The following is a 22,622-nucleotide window of genomic DNA, read 5'->3' on the forward strand; positions in this document are numbered from 1 at the left end:
CTGAGTGTACAAAACATGGCACATACTGCCAGTTTGGTTTGGCTTAGAACAATTTTTTCAAATTTTTCCTTAGTGAAATGTGTTCTTCAAGCTTTGATGTCTTACTAAATAATTTTATTCTTCTGCTTAGAGCCTTAAGGCTTGGATACCTCACTCAAGATATGATTGATGACTATGAACCAGCTTTAATGTTTACAATTCCAAGATTAGCCATTGTATGGTGAGTAATTTTTAACTACTCTCTGCTCTGCCCCATTTAAAGGTTTATTGAAGATTTGAAAATCTCTGTTTAGAATTTTGATGGACTGTCTTTCACCTGAGTTTGCGTTAACATTCTTTAAAAAGAGTTGAGGAAGGGGAGGATTGTTTTGTTCTAAATCATTACCAGTTTAATGTAGAATATCAAGACCAAAAAAAGAAAGATGGTAGATCTCTAAATAGAGAAGGCAGGAACAATTGATCAGGCATTCTCCAGCAAAATTTAAAAATTAGGAACATCAGTCTTTGCAATGTCGTGTTGTCGGAAATTTTTTTTGAAGCACGTATTTGTGACATTCAATATTAGGATGATCTAAGGATACAAGTCTTGAAAACTACAAATTTTCAATTAAATTTGTGTGTTTTTTCTCAATGGCTCTAGGGTTCAGAAGGAATGATCATGGCAAACTGCATTGTAACTGTTGAGTTAGGCTTAATTCACTTGAAGGAAAGTGTCAATATGTGTAGCTTTTTTGTAGATTTGTGCCCTGTATTGACTGCTCAAGGCAACTAAAGTGTAACAGTGTTTTTGCTTCATGCAGTTTTTGCAATATTGAACAAATCTGATGCATTTTTCTTAATGAGTCTTCATGGTTTACTAAGGCAGCAGCTTTTCTGGAGAAAAGCCAGCGTATTTTTAATATTTTACCATTGTGAATGTTTTAAAGTTAGCTAATATAAGTAGGATAATTGAGGGAAATAAAAAACCTCAAATCCTGAGTGTAATACACTTCTCCTCAGGAAATCCCTGTGGCCTGTTGTTCCTGTTAAATAGTATATTGTCTGTAACTGTCATTCTAAAAATAATAACAGTAATAATCTGATTATTGGAAGACAGCAGGAATGTGAGAGCTCAGTTTGAAGTTGCTGGAAGATGCAGTGAAGGAGAACACATCACGACTAACTGGAAAACCAGGGCTCTCTGGCAAATAGATCGTGTCTATCCCAAATTACAAAGAAGGATAGAGAAGGCCATGAGGTTTAACTGCTCCTAATTATCCAGTGATAAGAAAAGAAATCACTGTCATGTGAAGTTCCACAGAATAACTACTCCATCCATATACAGTTTTTCTGGAAGAAGCACAAGCCTTGTAGGAAATATTAAGATGCAATTTTTAGTTCTTTACAGTGCTGCAGCAATATTCAGGCTTTGATTCAGAGCTCTTTCAAATGTTACACATATACAGAAGCCATTTCATAATTTTTCTGTAGTGCTCTAGCCCACACTTTTTTTTTCTTTTTTGCTTAATTTCTTCCGAGAGTTAAATTCTGTGGCAAGCAAACTGCCTGAAAGCCGAAGGAACAGTGACTTGGCATACCGTAGAAGTTTGAGGAGAGTAGCTTTGAGCTTTCACTGAGCAAAGTAGTAACATTTGCTTATGCTGAACATAAGACATGAGTCAGCAATAACTACTTCACTTTGTGGCAGCCTGCTTGTTGAAGCTTGGAAAGCATAGAAAAAAAGATAAAATTATGTATCCTTGGCAACAAGATAATTTGTCTTAAGCCACAAAAAAAAAAAGTGACTTGCAAAAGAAGCAACTTTCTCTGTCTCTCATCTCCTCTTTCCTGCTCCTGCCCTCAAAACTCTAATCCCTTAGTCATTTTTCTTTAATACTTCAGTGGAATTCAAATAGCTTGTGACATCAGCTTTGCTGCTGTGTCTCAGAGAGCCTTTGGTGGTCACTCGGGTGCTTGCTAGGGAAGAACTGGCGACCAGAAGACTTTGACAGTTTTGTTAGCCAAGGGTTACACTGGATGATTTGTGTGCTGGATAGCTCTCTGAAGCTATGTGTAATTTGACTTTAAGAAAAGGAACATGCCTTTGACATACCTTGGATAACAGAGCACTGACACTGTGGACAGAAAGGGGAAAATGGCCTTGGAGAAAGAAAACGGATGTAATCTCAACTATGAGAATGGGTTGCCTTTGGGAAACATACATTGATTTTGCAGCGGGCAGAGGATTAAATAGTTTTAAGCAGAGTGGTGCCTGGTGGGAATCCACTCTCAGGACACAGTTATGGTGTGGCACAGCAGATCTGAAGGTGAATTTTGTTTAATCTGTGACACACAAACAGGTTTGGGTAGTTGTGATTTGGTCAGGAGGAGCTATTGAGACATCTACAGTGAAGTACCTGGAGGCTCTCAGAATTGTGAATTTACCTATTTCCAGGGAAATTTGTGCAGTTTAGAAGCGTGGTTTTTCCAAAATGTGTTTTATGTGACTAGGAAAATCTGTTTCCTTTTTTTTGCCATATGTCTATACCAGGTTATATTTATCTTAGAGGTAAAAAAAACTAGGAGCTTGGGAGACAGCTACCTTACCTGGAAATTATTTAGACTGGAAATGAAAAGCCATCTGCAATATCTCAAATCAGTGGACCTTCCCCAATGTACTTGATAATAGGTTTCCTTTGTGAGTTTTTTCTTTTTGTTTTGTGGGTATTTTTTATTCAGCTGCAGCAATAAAATAAACATTCTTCCCTTTATGCTTCCATTGCTTTTTCTGCCATGTTTAAGAAAGGGGAACAGAGTGGAGGAGATCTTTTTCCTGTTACTTTAAATAGCATCTAATTCTAGCTGTGGGTGAATAAGACAAAAATAAGATAACGAGATGTAGTTAAATGTCGTTCTAATGTTTATGTACAGTTGCTTTTCTGACTATTCAGTGGTTGCTCTGTGCAATAAAATTTTCATTTTTGTGTGTGTTCATGCATGTGTTTGAATTACAGTGGCCTTGTTGTCTACTCCGAGGGACCATTAAACTTGGATCATAAACCAGAAGATATGTCTGAACTCTTCAGACCTTTTCACACTTTGCTAAGAAAAATAAGGCAAGTAATAAAAGATAGTTGTAATTGCTTCTCATCTGAAGTGAAAATCAGAGGCCTGAAAACTCATAAATGCTTAAAAAAGTGTTTGTGTTTGCTATGGTAACCATAAACTGCATTTTCCTCTCATCAGCCTGATAAACCCATGAAATAACTAAATGTAGTTTTTCATTTCATGGTAGTTTTCTGAACTTTTAATCTCTGATAGTTTTTTTTTTGTTTGTTTGTTTTTTTGTTTTTTTTTTTTTTGAGTATCATTTTATAGCATTTCACATTTTCCTGGTGGTTAGATGATACCTGAAATACCACAGTTAGCATTTATTTTTGGGAGATTCTGTTTCTAATTAGCATCAATGCTTCTGCTTAACTAGGCTTATTACATTTTGTCATTATGCTATGATGCAATACTCAGATAATTCTTAACCTATTAGAAATGACTATCAGTTTTTCATATTGTAAATTTGTTTTTTACAGGATGAATCACTTTATACTTCTTTCCCTAATGCTTCAGGGTTGGTTATCATTGGAGGTGTGGGCTTTGGCTCAAGTATAAAGAACATTAAAATATTTTGTTCTTAACTGAGATCTTTAGAAGACTGATCTGTTACTTTGGAGAAATTAAGCTGTATCTTTAAAGGATCTTTATGTTCACTCTTCAGGTATTTTATCTGGATGTTAAAAAATTTTCTTAATCTATAAACCGTGTTATTTTCTTAGAATTCAGATTTATATACCAACTGCAACTTTTGTTCCTGGCAATCTCTAGAGATAATTTGACAGGTTTGGAGTTTTTCTCCCCTGTGTCCAATTTTCAGCAGTTTATCGCTTTCCCTGGATGTCACGGTGACAGTTTGATGTAAGAATAGTTTCCACATAGTTTATCCAGATTGATCTCCTCTCATCTGTTAGAGGTGAGGCATCTCCTGAGGGAGAATGTAAGCTCTGTCAGGGGTGGTTCAAAGGGGAACTATTTCTGAAGTTAGCCTTTATAAATATCTAGACCACATCCTCGTGTGTCCCTTGAAAGCTTCCTGGTATTTTTGTCTAGAAGTCTTATTTATAGGTACATTAGTGATATTCGTATTGAAATCTGAGAATTAAAATTGAAAAATCAACATGTTTGGTTTGTTGGGGTTTTTTGAGTAATTATGGTTTTATAAAACACTGGGTTAAGAATACCAACATGAACTGAGGGGCAAAACTGAAGTTAGAAGGAGGAAAAAGCTTTATTGGTACTGAAACTTGAGAAGTCCATGAAGTTTACATTAAAGTACCTTATTCCCAATATGTGGCTATTGCAGATATTTTCACCAGCATTCCACTTGCTGTCTAAAGCCAAAAGGATATTTAAAAGCTAATATTCTTCTCATAATATGTATTTTCTGCTTTATCCTCGTATTTCACAACCTGGAAAATGAAAATCAATGAAGTCAGTGTAGTGCTCAGCCCATTTAATTTTCAGTTACTGTGAACGTAGCTCTGGGGTTGAAAACAGATTTGTTAAATGCTTGTTTGTTCAATAACTACAGTTTTCAATGCAAACTTCAAAAAATAATCTTTCAAATTCAATTTTGGAAAAGTTCTGATATACTGTAAGACTTGTGTTTATTCTGTGAAGGAAAGGGAACATTAAAAAAATGTGACTTCAGTTGTCTAGGAGACAAAGTTGGCGAAGTGTTCTCAGTGAGATAACATCTATCAGAGCAAAAATTCAAGCAAGAAGTAATACGAAATTCCACGTCTGGCAGTCTGAATTGAAGGAACTCAAATACTGGCAAGAACTGAGCTCAAAAAGATCCTTTAGTAATATTCTTGAACGAAAATTACATTGAATGAAAATCAAATGAGATACAAATAAGTGTGCTGTTAATGTAGGGTAATTGAATTACTTTTAAAAGTACCTAAGCTGTGTAGGGTTTTCTTTTCTTTTCAGGTTTTTTTTTTAACTCATCAGTCCACAATCCGTACTCTGTGAGAAGGTTCATAGAAACCAATGAAGAAGATAGAATGATATCTGATACCAATATTTCTGCTCCCCTACAAAGGAAGAGTGTTTTTTTCCTGGAGTCTTTCTCCAGTCTCCAGCACCAGTAGTTAAGGCATGAAAATAGATTCAGAAATCCTCTCTTAAAAATAGCTGCATTTTGTGTTCCAGTTGGGTACCTGTAATAAGAATATAGAGCATCTTACTGCAGGATGTGATCACATCCCAGTGAATTTCTCTGTAAAGTTCTGTAACTTTTTAGCCGACTAAGTATTTTAGCTCATGGAGCGACATCATAGACAGAGCTGATTATTTCGTAGGATTACAGGTGATTAATTTTTAAACTGTATTATCCTAAAATATCCATAAGGCAAAGATAAGTACTGTATTTAATTATGTTGATCCACATAATTAAATCAGAACTAGCAGAGAAGATAAATATCTGTTAGGTATGAAAATTTTTGGTGTCCTGCTGGTGGCTGACAACTTTGAAAACAATAGAGATTGTTGAGACTCTGAGAAAAAGCAATAAGGGTTCTCGCTAAGTTTTTGGAAAGGTTGAGCAGCAAATTATGGCTTTGAATGTTTTAATTAATATCTAAGCCAGGTGCTTATGGTGACTTTTATTTTGTGTGTAAAATATTAGCTTTGGTATTTTATACATCTCCCAATGCATAATTATATCGTAGTGCTATATCTGTGCCTTCGAAACTATGGCATTTGAATGATTTCTGCCAAACTGCTGCAATCTGCTTAGGGAATACACATATCACATCATCTGCTCTATGCATAGATCTGTAACTTAAGTGCCTGTGACACTGAACATTCTGGTGATAAAACACTACCTATACTATATATACATTTGAGGCTGCTGTACAGAGATTTTCAAAAGTCAGCAAACTTGCAATTTTGCAGTATTCCTTGATTCTGCCCTATTTCAGAGCTCTTTGCTTTTCTGGTGCTTGTTTCTGGATCATTACAGGTGATGGCAGGGTCCCTATGGATTTTGGTGGTGCAGAAACAAGCAGATTGCACATCAAGTGCTGCAGAATCAGAGTATCATATCATTCTAAGTACATTTGAAACCTTTTTGTATCACTGACTAGAAATTAAACTCAGTACACATGCTGTCTGTGTGTTAAAGAATTGGATGGGGACAGTGTGAAATTTGTGTTCACAGTGTGTGCAGTGACTGAAGAAAAACTGCATGGTTTTTCCGAGGTGGCTGTATTCAAGACTTAGAGTTGATTCAAAACCGTGGCAGTGAAGGAGTGCCAGTGCTGTTTGTTACATGTCTCAGTGTTGGTTTCTCAGTGTGGGTGTGTCAGACAGATCTGTGGACTTTGGTGTGCGGAGCGGAGCAGGACGCGCGTGGCATCCCTGTACCTGCACCAGGCTCCTAGGGTGGCAGCTCCAGTGAGGCAGCTGGTCATGCTCCCTTTGGAGCACGAACTGAAGCACAGGCTGGCAATAACAACGAAGCTATTCTCTGACAATGAGGCAGTTTAAAATTCTAGTCAGAATAGGAGCAAAGTTAATAGAGGAGGCTTGAGGAATGTGCAGGATTAGGGGGTTTGTGGCCCTGTCCTCTGTTAAGCCAAACTTGTCTTTAAAGACATCTGGCCTCATGTCTGAAGAACGCATTTCTGTACCCTGGATATTGGCAGTAGAGTAAAATATGTTAATTGGTTTTGCAGTAGGCAGAGCAAGTCTGTACTACTGCTTGTAACAGGCAGGGCACATCTGAAGAACTTACTTTGTTTTTCTGCCAGTAGCTGTAACCACTGGAAGAAGAATGTTCCTCGTATTTTGAAAGCTAGATTGCCTTTCTGTGATACAATGCCAAAAAGAGTAAAAGCAGGTGAAACCTCAACATGCACTTTTTAAAATTCAGTATTTTCTGAAGCCCCTCTGAGAAGAAAGCACACTGCTGCTCATCAGGGTGGATTGCAGAAGCTGACTTTACCTGTGGCTTCTGAATAATGTAAGCGGAGAGAGAAATCCTTTTTGTCCATTTTAGCAGAATGAGTTAAAGGTTCTTCAGCAGAAAGGAATTGAACCACTGAAGTAGCTACAGTTTAATTAAACCGTATAGTTTACTGATGATGCCTGATGTTTAGCTTTTTAGTAGGAAATGTCACATTTCTTTCCATATATTGCTTTACATTCGTTTTCAATATCTTCATAGTCATTTTACAGCATGGCAGATTGGCACTGAGTCCTGTATAATCTAATGTACAGTGTATGGAAAAGGTAACTGTTGATCAAACATTTGTCATCCTTAAAAATGACTGGTGAATCTAGGGAATTTTAACCAGAGAAGTGAAGATAATTGCCTGAACCTCTTTTAGAATAAGCTGTATTTGTTAATAGCAAAATTTCCAGTGTTTGGATTAGGAAAATGAGCATATTCCTTTTGAATTCAAAGGATTATTTCTCTACTGAAATTATAGGGCTGTAATTCAACTGGTTATGTTAGTCTTCCAAGGCTGTCTGGATCTGACTCACCTAAAAATACATGAGTACTGTCAGCTGATTTCACTGATGGTGGTTGTTGTTGTTGTTGTTATTATTATTATTAATCAGGTTTTATTTGCTATCCTCATAGCTGCATACAATTGCTCTTAAATTTTGAGGTGTTGTTATTGGCAGAAGTAGAGTTCATTACTATGTCCACGGAGCTAGCCAGTGTAAAGTGAATATGTGATTCCAGCACTGAATTCACAGTGAGTGTGTGAAACTTGTATTGGATAGGCGTGAGCAGCCAGGCTCTCTGAGCCTTTGGAACAGAAGCAGAGTAGCTCTGGACACCCAGACATTCAGTAATCCTGGGTGCTGCCATGTGGTGTTCTGGAGACTGAATAAAACCCCAGAACAGATGCTGGAAGTCCAAAGACTCAATCTTAGCTTTTCCCTGGGCCCAGTGTATCATTCTCAGTTATGGTGATGGGTTGGATGGAAAGCAAATTCCTTTGCAAGTTGCTGGTGTAGTCTGTGTTTGTAGAAGTTGCTCATTTTTCTCTTGTTTTGAGAAGTGTGTGTGACTGTGATATATGGAGAAGTGTAGCTGATGTTGAAGCAGTTTTCTCTTGGTCAGTTCCTGACACACAGTTTTTCATCTGTGCAAGAAAAGCTCACTGTGGATTGCTGAGCACAAGGATGCTGCCTTGATTCAGAAATTCCTGGCTGCTGGCAGGCAGTAGGGTGCACTCACAGGGATCACTGTGTGTCTGTACTGTGCTTATGCTCTTCCTTAGGACCCATGAGGAGCCAGGATTCTCTACTTGATGGACCCTGGCCCAACTCAGAAGTTTCCTGTCTTTAATATCTTTGTGCATGTGAGGGGCAAGCTTAAACCCTTCACAGTTACATTTGTGTGCTTACTCTTGTTTGTGGTGTTTTTTATATATGAAAACCCCAACTGTTTTTAAAATCTCACATTACTTTGTTTATGCTTATGATCTTCTGCATCAGTGTTTCTGTAAACACTAACAACATTCATAATACAAAGCCTCATGGCAGCAATCATGTTATTCCATGTTTTTATTCTTCCTTTTTGTATAGTTATTTCAAAAATAGACAATGCTAATACTACTGTTTTTATGTTGACCTTAAAACTTAAGCCATTCTCAGTTTGTTTTTAAAGCAGTATTCAAGTGCTTTATCTCTTACAGACACTGATTAAATACATGCTCTGAGTAATAATAAGGTGGTAGCATTACATACTGTGTAGACAAAAAGGAATGTATAGGTATTTAAAATATTCTAGTGTGCAATACTGGTTTACAGCTTATTAGGCAGGTGGGTCTAACAAAGATTGCCCATTTTCCTTTCTTACTTATGACTTAAAAATGGTCAAACTTTGGATTTGAAGATGCATACGGGATAGTTCTGGGAAATTCTGACTTCTGTTAAAGAGTCAAAAGTGAAAAAGGGGGATACAGTAGTGCAATTGTTCTTATAAGTGGTACTTCTAGAGGTTTAGACCTTTTTTTAGGGTCATATAAAGCAAGATTTTTTTTTAAATAAAATGTTAATTGTGTGGAATGTACGTAGCCATTTTTTTTTTCTGACTTAAGAATGCTTATCTAAAATGTTAGCTTTTTGAAACTATAGGTAGCTGATGTACAGGTCAGATATTAATGTATTTTTGAGCTATTTGAAAGACTGATAATACTTGAAAAATATTTGGTCTTTGAGTTAAGAATGTAAACCATTGACTGGAAATCGGGATGTGAGATGCGTTGAATGTTTCTTTGGCGTTTTTTGGCCTCTTTTTTACACCAAAGTTAGTCCTTTGAGGAAATTCTTTTAATATGTGCATATTGTTATTATTATTATTATTATTATGCCAGCTGTGTGTCACCTGCTTACAAATTACTTCTAAACACATGAGGAATAATGGACTCCTAACCTCTGTTGAACAGGTCTTGCTTTTCCCATCCATTCCTTTATGCTAAATTACACTTACTGGTCGTTGAAAATGATGGCAGCAGTTCTTGACAGCGTATATTTGTGTATGTGGCTTCTAATTGAGAAGGATAGTTTAAATCAAATTCAGACCTAAAATTACGTCTTGCTGTGTCCGTGGATTTGTTTTTAAGTTATCAAGCACTTAATAACACTTTGTTTTCAGGTGCCCATAGTCCTAAACTGCGGTACTGAGGACACTTGGTAACACTGGAGATGCTGCATGTCTATAGAAAACACAGTTTACTAAATTGCTCAGTGTTTGCTTCTAGACCTGCCTTGTTCTTAACATCATGCAGAAGCTTTACTCTTAATGACCAACCCAGTATCGTGGCTTAACCCTAGCTGACAACTCAGCTCCACGCGGCCAACTTGCTCACCCCTCCAGTGTGTTCGGGGAGAGAAGCAGAAGAGTAGAAGGGAGGAAATTCATGGGCTGAGATAAAGGCAGTTTAATGGGTAAAGCAAAAGCCCCACATGCAAGCAAAGCAGAACAAGGAATAAATTCACCACTTCCCCAGGCAGGTGTTCAGCCATCCCCAGGACAGCCAGGCTCCATCACATATAACAGTGGCTTGGGAAGACAAATGCCACCCCTCCAAACAACCCCCCTTCCTCCTTCTTCCCCCAGCTTTATATACTGAGCATGATGCCACATATATGGTATGGAGTATCCTGGGGTCATTTGGGGTCAGCTGCCCCTGCTTTGTCCCCTCCCAGCTCCTTGTGCACCCCCAGCCTCCTCACTGCTGGGGTGGGGTGAGGAGCAGAAAAGGCCTTGGCTGTGTGTGAGTCCAGCTCAGCAATAACTAAAACACCCCTGGGTTATCTACACTGTTTCCAGCACAAATCCAAAACACAGCCCCATTGCAGCCACTGTGAAGAAAATTAAGTTTTTGCCAGTCAAAGCCAGAAGACTAAGTTCACTGTTTGAGGCAGGAGAGAGACAACTTCCAATCCCCGTTTCAGTGATCTGGCTTCCAGATACCAGTGCTGCATAAGCAATATTACTGTTTTATTGAATTCTTTTATCTGACAGTATAATGCTGGGAAAGTTCTGCAATACTCTTTTGCAGAATAATTTTCTGAATCAACTTGAAGGATAGAAAATTGGTTTGCTAATCAAAGTCAAATTTTTTGAATTAAAAAAGTAAAATGATAAAATCAATCTAATTGTGGGTGACATTTTCACTATAAGTGATGGGGAGGGGAAAGAGTTCCAATTTTGTGTGTGTTTTGGTTTATTTTGAGGCTTCACTGCAAGCATGTATATAATTTTATGCCCTCTATTTGCATGAGTAATCTCAAATTCAGGCATCAGTAGTCACGTGCTCTGGATATGAATGCCAAATGCACCTTGAATTACCCAGTCAAAAGTATTCTGTGCCCTCAAGTTCTGGTTTTCTGCACTAACAGTAAAAGCTTTTTTAAAATCTGTAACATCAGTGCCTCATGATTATAAATGACAAGTGATGTGTGTATTTCTTCATTTCCAGGGATCTCCTTCAGACACTGACCGAGGATGAACTCCACACACTGGAACGTAACCTGTGCATCTCTCAAGATGTAGATTTTCCTGTCAGAGCAGATCCTGAGGTACCCTCTGTCATTGCACCAGGCATAACTGCGACTTTGCCTCCTAAGGAACTTTCAGCAAAAGCTGAGAACACAGAGGCCGAGCTGGCTTGTTCCATGCAGTATGATGAGCAGGAGCTGGAGCAGCTGAACAGGATGGTACACAGAGTTGGCGATGAAATGTCTTCTCTGCTTTCCCCTCCAAGCATCTGTCAGTCTCCAGCTCACAGACCTAGCCTAAGAAATAGTTCTAGCACAGAAGCTTCACCAACGAGACACCATCTTGACAACTTAACTGATGAAGAGGACAGAGTGTTTTTTATGGATGACTTAGATGGAGCAGGAGAAGCTCTGGCTGGGTTGGATTCAGTAAGTGATACTTTTGCTTGGGTGAATAACCCTTGCCACGATTCAAAACAGAACCTGCAATATAGAGATGCTTTGCTTTATGAGAACGGCCGTCAGACAGAGGAAACTTTGCTTTTAAAAGATGCTGAAAGTGACTTAAGCAATAATAACAATGTTGAAGATGGAAAACAGATGTCTGGCATTTCAGTTCCAAATTCGTGCAGCTGTCTAGAAGGTCCAGACTCACAGTTATACCTCAATGGCTGGGATGCGTATGCCGATGACGCAGAAACGGCGGAAGTGATAGCGCACAGGACAGGGGGAATGAAAATATCTGCTACTGTAATATTCAATCCTAAATCTCCTTCTAGCTCAGAATCCCCAGTAACAACCCCAGAAGCAGCTATTAGTTGTGTTCCTGGATCTGCTAATCCATTAGCAAATGAGGAGGAGGACGAATCCCATAAACTCAGTATAGCTGCCACAAACTGTCTAATTAATTCCTGTGTGTGTTGTGGCAGCTGTGAAGACAGCAGGGAGGACGGTGTTGAAGGTTTAAAGACTAAACATTCTGCAGGAGGTGTTGTAAATGCTTCATACACATTAGTAAAGTCCAAGGAAATGGACCATGTAGATAACTTGGACAATTCAGTCCCTGAACAGGAAACATTAAAACCTGAAACTTCTGCTTTGTTAGCAGAAAGAGACTTTGGCAGTGAAGAGCAAAAACTGCCAATCTCCTCTAAGTGCCTGGCGCATTCCTCAGGTTCACAGGTAGGAGCAGAAGGTGACTCCCAAGGAGAAACAGAAAGTATCTCAAATCAGCAGAAGAAGTGGGAGAAGAGAAAACAACTGTGTGATAAAAAAATGGACTGCAATGAAGATGCTAGTAGTGAAAGGACAGCAAAGGAAGATGTAAAGTCAAGATCTAGTTCAAGGTAAGAGCAACTTGATGTCTTGGTAGTAATTTGCATGCACACAAATTCCTGTATCCTTGTACTGCAGCGATTGGTGCATCATTAATGTTGATTTTAAGGACAATAGAGTGTTGCAGGATTAAGGAATTTATCCATATATATATATTTAATGCAGATAGCTTTTTATTGGATGTCAGCTTTTCTGCAAAAGATTTGGAGATCATCTGAATTTTAATCGTCCAGTGTCTGTGTATCATTGAAATCAATGTTACATTACCTGCTTAATGTATCCAAGAGGGCATTGCTGCTAAATGACCTGGGTCATTAATTCCATTGTACTCTGCTGTTTTATAGGAGAAGTGTGCCTGGCTAATACTGAAAAGTTAACTTTTGCGTCAGTGCATGGGATTAAATTGTTGTCTAAACACACTTTACCTTGGCTTCATTTGAGAGAAAGGGGTTGATGTGACCATGTTGCCTGTGGGCACAAGTGTATCTGTGAATGTGTGTGTGCTGAAGGAGGCTAACAAAGCGGCTCTTAAGCCTCTTGGACCATTTCAGCCAAAGCTGAGCAAAGAGTAGAGGTCATGGATTAAGGTTCTGCAGATTTGATGATAATAAGGAGCTTGATAATGGGGAGATAACATCATAATACTTGTAATAAAGAAAATGCCACGCTTCAGCTCAGCTTTGATTAGTCAACTAGGGATCTTACACAGATCAGTAGAAAACCTGACATCATTTTGGTTTACTGTTTAGAGGATAACCAGTTTTGTAGTGAGTCTTCAGTTTCCCTGAGGTATTAATATCATGAAGCAGAGGGAAGACATCAGAGATAAGTTACCTTTGTCTTCTGTATTTCTGTGACAGCTGGCGTTCTTTGTGTGTGTGATGCAGGATCTCTCATTTCTTTATGTTCATAGAGTTCAGGATAACACAGTGGAGGTAGCTTGAACGACAGAGAATGACCACAATATAAAAGCTACAGAAATAAGTGTGCCAATTGAATTATGAAAGATTTTACTGGTAGTGGAAGTAGAATCATGAGTTCTTTGGCCTGGACCTAATTGCTTTTTACAGGTTAAATGCAACTTAGCATGCACAAAGCTCAACTTATCTTTCTCATTATTCTGACTATTTGCTATTTTAGGTTTGCATGTAAGATCATATTCAAGGCCTTACAACAGGGTTTCTAACTGGACTTCATTTTAAGATGTAATTCACAAATCCCTTTGACATTTTTGCAACACTTTGAGTAGAATACTATGTAAAAGTAATCACTGTGTTTAATCAGTTTCCTCATAAATTAGACGAAATTCAGATTGTTTGTCTACCAGTTTTTGGCTTGAGTAGGATATTAAATGATTTTTTGGGAACAGGTCTGAAAAATATAATAAAACTATGTATATATCTGTAAGCTACTATTTCAGCTTCCCATGTTTTGTGAACGTAGTAACTTCTCCACTGACTTGTCCAGGCTCTGTTAATATTGTTTAAAAACTTTATCTGAGAATCTGTCCTTTTACAGAGAGTTCTGTAAGTCTGTCTCCCCATATGGTTTTGTTGCTCCTGATTCCTGTCTGGCCTCTCCTGCCTGTTGTGATTTTGTAGACCTAAGTCACATTTTGCCAATGTGGTTACTTTTTCAGATTGGAAAAGTCAGAGCCTACTTGATCAGAGGTGGTCCACAAATAGTCCATACCTTTGATCATGCCTTATCTCTTGCCCTAAACAATTTTCAATTATACGATTTCCTCTTAGCAATAAGTGAATCAGAACTTCGCTTACTCAAGACGTGAGCAAACTGTGGATGTGCACAGTGGCATCATTGTTTTCAGTTGTTTTTCAGTGGTTCTCAGTATTTGACTTGGAATTTTTACTAACTGGTGTGCTGAGGTTCTTTTTGAAGTCTGCTAAAGCTCCGAGATACGGCTTGTGATCTCAGAGGCTGTCATTCTGTATCTCATGCTAAAATTGTTCTCCATGTGCTTACCAGTTAAGTCTTGCCATTTTATTACTTGTTATTCAGACTTTAAAATCCTGGGCAGTTGTGCAGTCTGTTTCTGGTTATTACCGTGAATAATTTTGCATTGGTAGTAACCTGTCAGAGCTCATCGCTCTCCCTGTTTTTTGCAGATCATACACAAAAACAAAGCTCCCAGGGTGCTGAAGAACCTCAGCCATGACATCCCACCCTTCTGGGAAGTGATTGCTAACAGCTTCTTCCAATTTATGATTAAGAATTATCTGTCCTTTTTGCACCGCTCCCTCTTATGCTGCAGCTCTTTAGTTTTCTTAAAAGCCTTTAGTGAGGTATTTTGAAAGAACCTGTTTGGAAATCCAGAGGCTTGACAGATGAATCACCATTCTTCCCAAGCTTCTTGACCTCTCCACAGAGCTCCCAAGAGGTTCTCTCTGCAGAAGTCACGTTACTTCTTCCCAGACAGACCTTCATATTGTTGTCTACTTATCGTAGCGTTTGATACATTTTAAGTTGCTTGGTATGATCATCAGGCTCACAGAGCTAGTGCTGTTTGAATCCCTGTGGAGTCCTTTTTATTTTTAGGGATGTCCACCTCTAGACCCCAGGCATTAAGGAACTTTTAAAAGATAGCTTAATAATTCATCTCATTCATTCTTGAGTCCTAAAACTCGTGAGTGAATGTTTTTGAATATTTTCTTAACAAGTTAGTGGGATTTGTCTGTTTTCACCATAGCTTCTTACATGGATATTTTGTTGATTACTTCTAATTAGCTGTATTCATTTTTGAGACTAAAGTACATCTGTTGTTGTCAAGGATTCCACCTTTGCAGCAGTAGAGCAGTAGGGATGGAGGTATTTTTTTACTAGCTTGTTGCTGCTTTATTTGGAAGCATTCTGATACCAACTCCTTAGGTATATTCTGTGAAAGATGGAGATGCTGGGGTTCTACTGAGAACTAGATTAAAAAATTATATATAGATAGATCCTATTTTTTCCATAAATGTATGGATATAAGATTTGGGTCTTGCCTCTGAATCACTAGTCATGTTATCAGCAAGGGATAATTCAGTTACAAAACAGAACTTTGTGGACCTTTCCTTACTCATGCTGCCTGGGCAATGACTAATCACTGCTTTTTGATGGTATTTTTAAATTGGAAGATCACATTAGGCTTCTGTGACTGCTCCCTATTACATGCTTGTGAATGCCAACTTGAACATAGGGGAAATGTTGGAGACAGTAGATTATTTTCAGAATGATGGACCCATTAGCTAGAACAATAAGCAATCTCATACACATGGAATAGCTGCAGGATAGGCTCATTCATCAAGTTGATAAATGTATTTACTTTCTAGTTACTGTAAGTCACCAAGTAGAAGAAAATTTTTATTGCCTTTTCTGAATAAAGCGGCTCTCAAATGTGTATGTTGTGACACAAACTGTTTGTTTTAGTAAGTCAGTCATCCTGCTACACAATATGACATTATAGGTATAATCTCTGTGATCCAGATGGGTTTACCATAATAATCCTTGTATCTGAAATAGCTGGTATTTCAGGCTTCTCTGTCTAGCCTCAAATTTCAGTGGAGTTTAAAATACAGGTTAAATACTCTTCTACTAAAGATATCATAAAATCAGAGAATGGTTTGGGTTGGAAGGGACCTTAAAGATCATCTTGTTCCAAACCCCTGCCGTGAGCAGGGACACCTCCCACTAGACCAGATTTGCTTAAAGCCCCGTCCTAACTGACCTGGAACATTTACAGAAATTGGACCATTGCAGATTTGCTGGGCAACCTGTGCCGGGGCCTCACCCCCACTCAGAGTAAAGAATTTCTTTCTACCTAATCAAAATCTACCCTTGTTCAGTTTGAAGCCATCCCTCCTCGTCGTGTCACTACCTGCTCTTGTAAAAAGTCCTTCTCCATCCTTCTTGTGGGCTCTCTTCTGGTACTGGAAAGCCACAATTAGGTCACCCTGAAGCCTTCTCTTGTCCAGGTTGACCAATCCCAATTCTCTCAGCCTTTCCTCATAGGAGAAGCGCTCCATCCCTCTTGGTGGCCTCCTCTGGACTTGCTCCAACAGGTCCATGTCCTTCCTGTGATGGGACCCCAGAGCTGGATGCAGCGCTGCGGGTGAGGTCTGACCAGAGCAGGGCAGAGGGGCAGAATCCCCTCCCTCACCTGCTGCCCACGGTGCCTTGGGTGATCTCAGGACAGGGAGGTTTCTGGGCTGTGAGTGCCCGTGGCTGGGTCATCTACAACCCCTTACCCACAGCACCCCCAAGTCCTTCTCAGGGCTGCTCTGGATCCGTTCATCCCCAGCCTGTGTTGACACTGGGAGCTGCCCTGACCCAGGTGCAGCATCAGCACTTGGTCTTGTTACAGCTCATGAGATTCCCGTGGGTCACTTCTCGAGCTTGTTCAGGTCCCTCTGGATGGAGTCCTGTCCCTCAGGTGTGTCAACTGCACCACCCAGCTTGGTGTCATTAGGAAATGTGCTGAGGGTGCACTCAATCCCTTCATCTGTGTCATTAATGAAGATATTACGTAATTCTGGTCCCAATAGGCACAGAGGGACACTGCTTGTCACTGATGTCCATCAGGATTTGAGTTGTTGACCACTGCCATCTGGATCTGACCATCCAGCCAATTTTTTATCCATATAACAGTCCATGCCTTGAATCCATCTCCCTCCAATTTACGTACAAGGATGTTCTGGGGGACTGTGTCAAAGGCTTTAGAGAAGTGCAGCTAAATGACATCCCATAGCCCTTCCCTTGTCTGCTGATGGAGTCACACCATCACAGAAAATCATCACTGAGTACTGACAGGTCTCTACTACTTGGGTTTCTAAGTCATAGCTGATGTTACACCTTTCTTTGTTATTTGCTTGTATCTGAAAGATATAAAACACCAACAGCACACAAGTCTTGGGCAGCAGTGCTAATGAGATGCAAATATGAGAAAAGCACTAGCAAAGGTGCAGTATCTGATTTGCTGAACAGGCAAGGTGAGAAAGGCTGTCATGTAGCAAAACAAACTGTTAAAGGGGGAAAGCCATGTAAGAATAGAACAGAAGATGATAAAACTACAAAAAAACCCACCATTTTTTGTTTTCAGATAAAAAAGGACATTAGTTAACCCCAAAATCAGGCTTTAAATCTATATCTAGTATTCCTTGTTTTTCAACTAGAAGCAAACTATACAGATTTTTTTTAAATGCTCATTTAAACATGAAATCCTACTTGCTCTTTCACAGAAGAAAACTAGAAACAGGGAAGATAATTTCATGTTTTGTTAATATTTGTCTTTCTGCTCTTTCTAGAGCTGAGGAGTCCATGTAAACATCATAATGTTTTATGAAGTTTGGCAGCTTGTTTGATGTTGTCGTACAACACTGGTGTTTTCATGTTTTAGTCTTAAATACCTGGTTCTGTTGCATGTTTGTTTATCTACATAGTGACCTCAAAACAGTCTGATATTAAAAAAAGGACTATTAAGTGTGTTTTCTTGCCTTTCTGCTGCAGGTCTATTTAAAAAGTCTAGCTAAAGTTTTAAAAAAATTTTTTTTGCATTTTTATTGATCAGTTTGAATGTATTCTTGATGAAGTCTTTTGCAGTGCACCTGAGAATTAGCAAAAGGAGCTGCAGTTGGTAGTGAGGAGAAATTCTCACCTTCACCCTTCCTGCAAGTTCTAGCTGTGTCCATCGGCTCTTGGGTGCTGGCACTGTTCGCATTTACTTGTGGGGGCTAAAAAATAGAATATTTTACCAAATACTTTTGCAGTGTAAGGAGGAAGAATAAGGCGTCCTTGGAAAAGCACGTTTTGCTGTTTGTTGGTCTATATTGCAACTCCAGAATAAGAGGAATAATTTATTCTTTAGCTTAGTATTGAAGCTGTCTCTTTTCTTAGTCTTGCAATTCTTCAATCCTAAATTGTATATATTGTATGGTCGTTATATATTACAATAGTCTATATTGTAATAGATTAAAAATTTTATTTCCTCAGCATATTAGAATAACTGTAAAAAAACGAACATCTGTTTCAGACAGTTGGTTTCTAATTTTTATTTTTTTGGCCTGTACTTTATTTTGTTCAGTCCTTAGCAACACGTGACATGCATATTTTCAGTACAGCAACTTTAAGATAAGTCATTCCACCTTTATAAATGCATGGAAAAGAGCCATTCCACCGTTTGTATTTTGGGGGTGGCTAACATTTGCTAAAAAAATCAAAACCAAATTCACACAAAATACCTTTCTGGCTTGTCGGAGCTTCTCGTTTTTCTACAAGTATGCCTTTATCAAAACTAGATTAATTGATATTGAAATGCAAATTAGTTTGAATAAATGTCTTAAATTCATGCTTTTCTATAATATTCGCATCAAGTAAGATTTAAGAAAATTGTGTGTATTTTTACATGAAAATGTTGCCTTTCCCATAAAAAATTAATGGGCAGCTGTGCAAGTTCACGTAAACAAAAATATATCTGTTTATTGTCTCGTACTGATTAGTCTTTTAACTAGCTGTTCAAGAGAAAGAAAAATTCTCATCAGCAAAAAGCAAATAGTACTTGATTGGGAATCAAACATCAACCTTTTAACTGCAAAGCTTCCCTTAAGCAATCCTTTATCTGGCTCTTGATTGAAGTTCTTTGTTTGCCTTCTAGTATTCTGTTTACTGCCTTTGTACAACTAGCCAAATTCAGATTCAGTGTAAATTATTTTATTCAGTCCCTACTCCCCTTCTTTTTAACAATGCAAGTCTCAAATTTGAAATGGCAGTGTTTTACCCTGCCTGTTAACACTGATTTTGTGCAGTATCCTATAACACAACTGCCGTTACAAAGCTTTAGTGTCACTGTTTTATACCAGCTTCCCTTTTACTAGGTCCAAATATCTATTAAAGCAACAGTGAACTGTATTAGCTCTCAATGTAGGGATTCCTGAAATAACAGGTTAAAAAGTTTTAAAAGATAATTTTCGAGTGGATTTGGTGTGACACATGAGGTTTAGAGTCAGCCCTCATGTAGTGAGCCAGTCAAACAATACTCGTGCCAATTAACTACTGTAATATGAAATGTAATTGTGTTCAATTAGTAGCATTCATGAAGAAACTGTCCCCTGAAACAGAGGTTTAATTAAATGTAAGAGGCTAGAAACACATTCCAGTAGAAAAAAGCATGGATAAAATAAAGGTGGCTTTCAGTTTGTTTTTTCTTTTTAGAATAGTTACTAAAAGTGGCCAACAGCTTTCAATAAATGGTTCATTGGTTCAGTCTGCCAGTATTCCTTGAAGAGACAGTCATATCGCCCTGGGTCACTTTGCTCCATGTCCTCAACTCTTCATTCTGTAATTTCACCAGAAGTGCTGAAGAATTATGTTTTGATTAGCATGGATAGTGCTCATCATTATCCAGTGCTAGAAAGTAATTTTTAAAACAGCACCGTGGGCGAGTAAGACCTACAAATCAAAGAAACTTTTGCCACCTTCCCCAGTTTAAGCAGTCCTATGTGTCTCAATCCAACACAACATCATTGCAAATGAGCCTGACGTGGTGAAGCTCAGGTCACCTGTGGGCTGATGTGGGAAGGAAGGGTTAGCAGCTCTCAGCTGCAGAATGTGGCTTTATCCACGGATTTTCTCTTAAAATTGTGCTAATGAATGTGTGTGCTGAGCCATCATCAGCTGATAATGGGAATCTTGAGATGGGAAAAACAGGTCAATTCACCTCAGGATCTACCAGCGCCTTAGAGGAGCAGAGAGGATCTTCAGGCAGACATTAAGAAGAAGAAAATTGTACAGTTATCTTGAGTCTGTGTGTACTGAAAGCAGTGGGGTATATTAGGAGTCTTTTCTAGTTGTTGGTTGTGTTTTTTGAGTTTGTTTTGCTGGGTTTTAAAAAGCTAGTTAGTATAACACTTAGAAAGTATGAACCAGAGTTACCATTAATGGATTCCCATTTCTTGGTACTAAATAAACCCAGAACTTCTTAAGTGATGAGTTACAGCCTGAATATGAGCCAGTAATAAGCACTGTAAATCATAAATACTGTTTCCTGTACAGTAAATCAGTCTGTATGGATACACAGGAATGAGAACAATGTTTACATGTTGTAATTGCCTAAATTACACATTGTTTATTACAACAAACAATGTCTGTGAGTGATTTGTGTCAAGTGTGTTCAAGCAGTTTGCATTGCCAAATGATGACTGACTGGCTGGATATCTAATCCTGAAGTTAGCAGATTGTTCAGCATGGTCAGGTTTGTGCCCCAAGAGAAAAATGGAGAAGTGGAAAATGAAGGCATTTATAAACCGGTTTAGAATGATAGACAGTGCTAAGGCAAGGCTTAAAAACTGAGGAGATGGTGGAACTGGTGAGGAGTTGTGCTGATAGGAACTGGTATGGAGTTGAAGATTGAAATGAGAGGCAAAGAAGTATGGAGAAGAGATGAGGTGAGGCTTATTGTCTGTTCAGAAGACGCCTGTGAAGATGTAAGTAAAGATAGCATTGGCATAGTTGATAATGCCAGCTGGTTGTGGGCCGTATTGTTCATTATGCTCACTGGGTTTACTTACCATGAAGGCCCATTATTGTTTTGCCTTCTTTCTCAGACTGTCCATTCCACACAGTTAGCTGATGTTAGAAAGTGATTTCATGTCTTGGGACAACGTTGGCAATAATATCTGCGCTTAGCAGAGAGGTGGTACTTTAGGGGTGGTGGTTGGTTTGGTTTATGTTTTAGCCTAGAGCATTTAACTCCCCAAAAATGTGTGTGAACTTCTGAGTTCTCAGGAAAAATGTAAGCCCTTTGGGCTCTGTGTAAGAGCTTAAAACGTTAAATTCTTTAAAACAAAACAAAAAAGTAGAAAACTAGAACCTAAGACAATTAAATTTAAGTGCTTAAATACTGGTAACTGAGATATTTTGATTGGACTGCAAATACATCAGGCAGAGCTTCACAGAAGGCACTGAAGGACAGCAAATCTGATCTCTTTCAGAAAAATTATTACTACCCAAATCAGCTGGCAGGGTTGTTACACTGGAAAAATCTGGAAATGGCGGGGAGGTGAGAGAGCATAAAAGGAGATGCTGAGTTTGCTACTTGTTCCTGTTTCCTGGTTGTGCTGCTCAAAGAGTAGTTTATTCTGAACGAAAGACTGATGCACTTGACTTGCCAGAGAGAAGCAACGAGATATTTGCTGTAAGACGATGAGTTAACAAAATTCAGTGGTAAATGTAAGAGCAGTTTAACAAAGTTCAATGGCAAGGTATGCTTCAGTATTAGTGCATAGAGGTAAATAGGGTCAAACAAAGCTGCGACGGAGACCCTTTCATTGAGTCCTAAGGTTCAGAGAGGAGTGTGGCTGCAGCTGGATCAGGACTTAGTCCCAGATGTGATTATTTATATATGTGCAGTCAAAATTTTTATCACTTAGCTAATATTTCAGCATTTCAGCATGCTTATTCCCAACTCACTTACTCAGTATCTGGTGTGATAAGGATTAACTCAGCCTTGAGGAGCAATCATGAGAGGCATCCCAACAGGGGAGATCCTGGCGTGCTGCCTGCTGCCACACAGGAGAGCTCAACAGGCCCTGGACTGTCCACTGCCTTTGGGCTGAGTTGAGTGACTTTTAGTCATATTTGCATATCCATTGTACTTTGGTTGGTGTGTACTCAAGTAGCTGTGCAAGATTTATGGCCCTTGGCTACTGTGGTGTTACCTGTCTCCCCAGAGCCCTGTTTAGGTACAGACATTCAGACTGCCGTTTCTTGCTTTTGTTTAAAAAGAAAAGGAGGAGCGAGCACACCGCCACACCTGCCTAATCATGGTGTGAAATCGTGTGCTAATGGTTTTTTTAATATCATTTAGCTGCTGTAAAACAGATAGTAAAATTACATTTTATTAGCATGACCATATTGTAAGATTGGATGGGTAAAGGTGATGAGCTATGAAAGAGTAAGGCTTTGTTTAAATGCATATATCTCTTCATAATGAGCAGAATTAGCAAGGGAAATTACATAAAACGAATGAAAGTTAAATAGATTTTTGTTCAAGTCTGATAAAATTATTTTCCGGTTGTGAAGTCTATCCTTTCAACTAAAGCATGGTACACTTGGGATTTATTTTTAGATTGGCAGTCAGAAATGGAAAACATGAAGGGGTACATTTTCTGAGTGATTAGTGGGAGGTATGCAAACAAATCCTATTATTTCTTAGTGGGATTAGAGCACATACCTTC

The 22,622-nt window shown here is 38.7% G+C and overlaps 1 protein-coding gene across 6 annotated transcripts in view; it reads left to right on the forward strand.

The window, feature by feature from the left end:
- ZFYVE28 (zinc finger FYVE-type containing 28) overlaps nucleotides 1-22,622 on the forward strand; it is a 148,519-nt gene that overhangs the window by 92,875 nt on the left and 33,022 nt on the right. For 4 of the 6 annotated variants that reach the window (XM_066185280.1, XM_066185281.1, XM_066185282.1 and 1 more), the window contains exons 6-8: nucleotides 131-220; nucleotides 2,994-3,095; nucleotides 11,043-12,407. In XM_066185280.1, the coding sequence (XP_066041377.1) occupies nucleotides 131-220; nucleotides 2,994-3,095; nucleotides 11,043-12,407 (1,557 nt within the window). Of the gene's footprint in view, nucleotides 1-130; nucleotides 221-2,993; nucleotides 3,096-11,042; nucleotides 12,408-22,622 lie in introns of those variants that run through there. The other 2 variants (XM_066185285.1, XM_066185284.1) reach the window with 2 other exon arrangements.

The sequence above is a fragment of the Chamaea fasciata genome, unplaced genomic scaffold (genome assembly GCF_029207755.1).
Source record: "Chamaea fasciata isolate MVZ Bird 193981 ecotype frontalis unplaced genomic scaffold, bChaFas1.0.hap1 SCAF_6, whole genome shotgun sequence".
Lineage (NCBI taxonomy): Eukaryota > Metazoa > Chordata > Aves > Passeriformes > Sylviidae > Chamaea > Chamaea fasciata.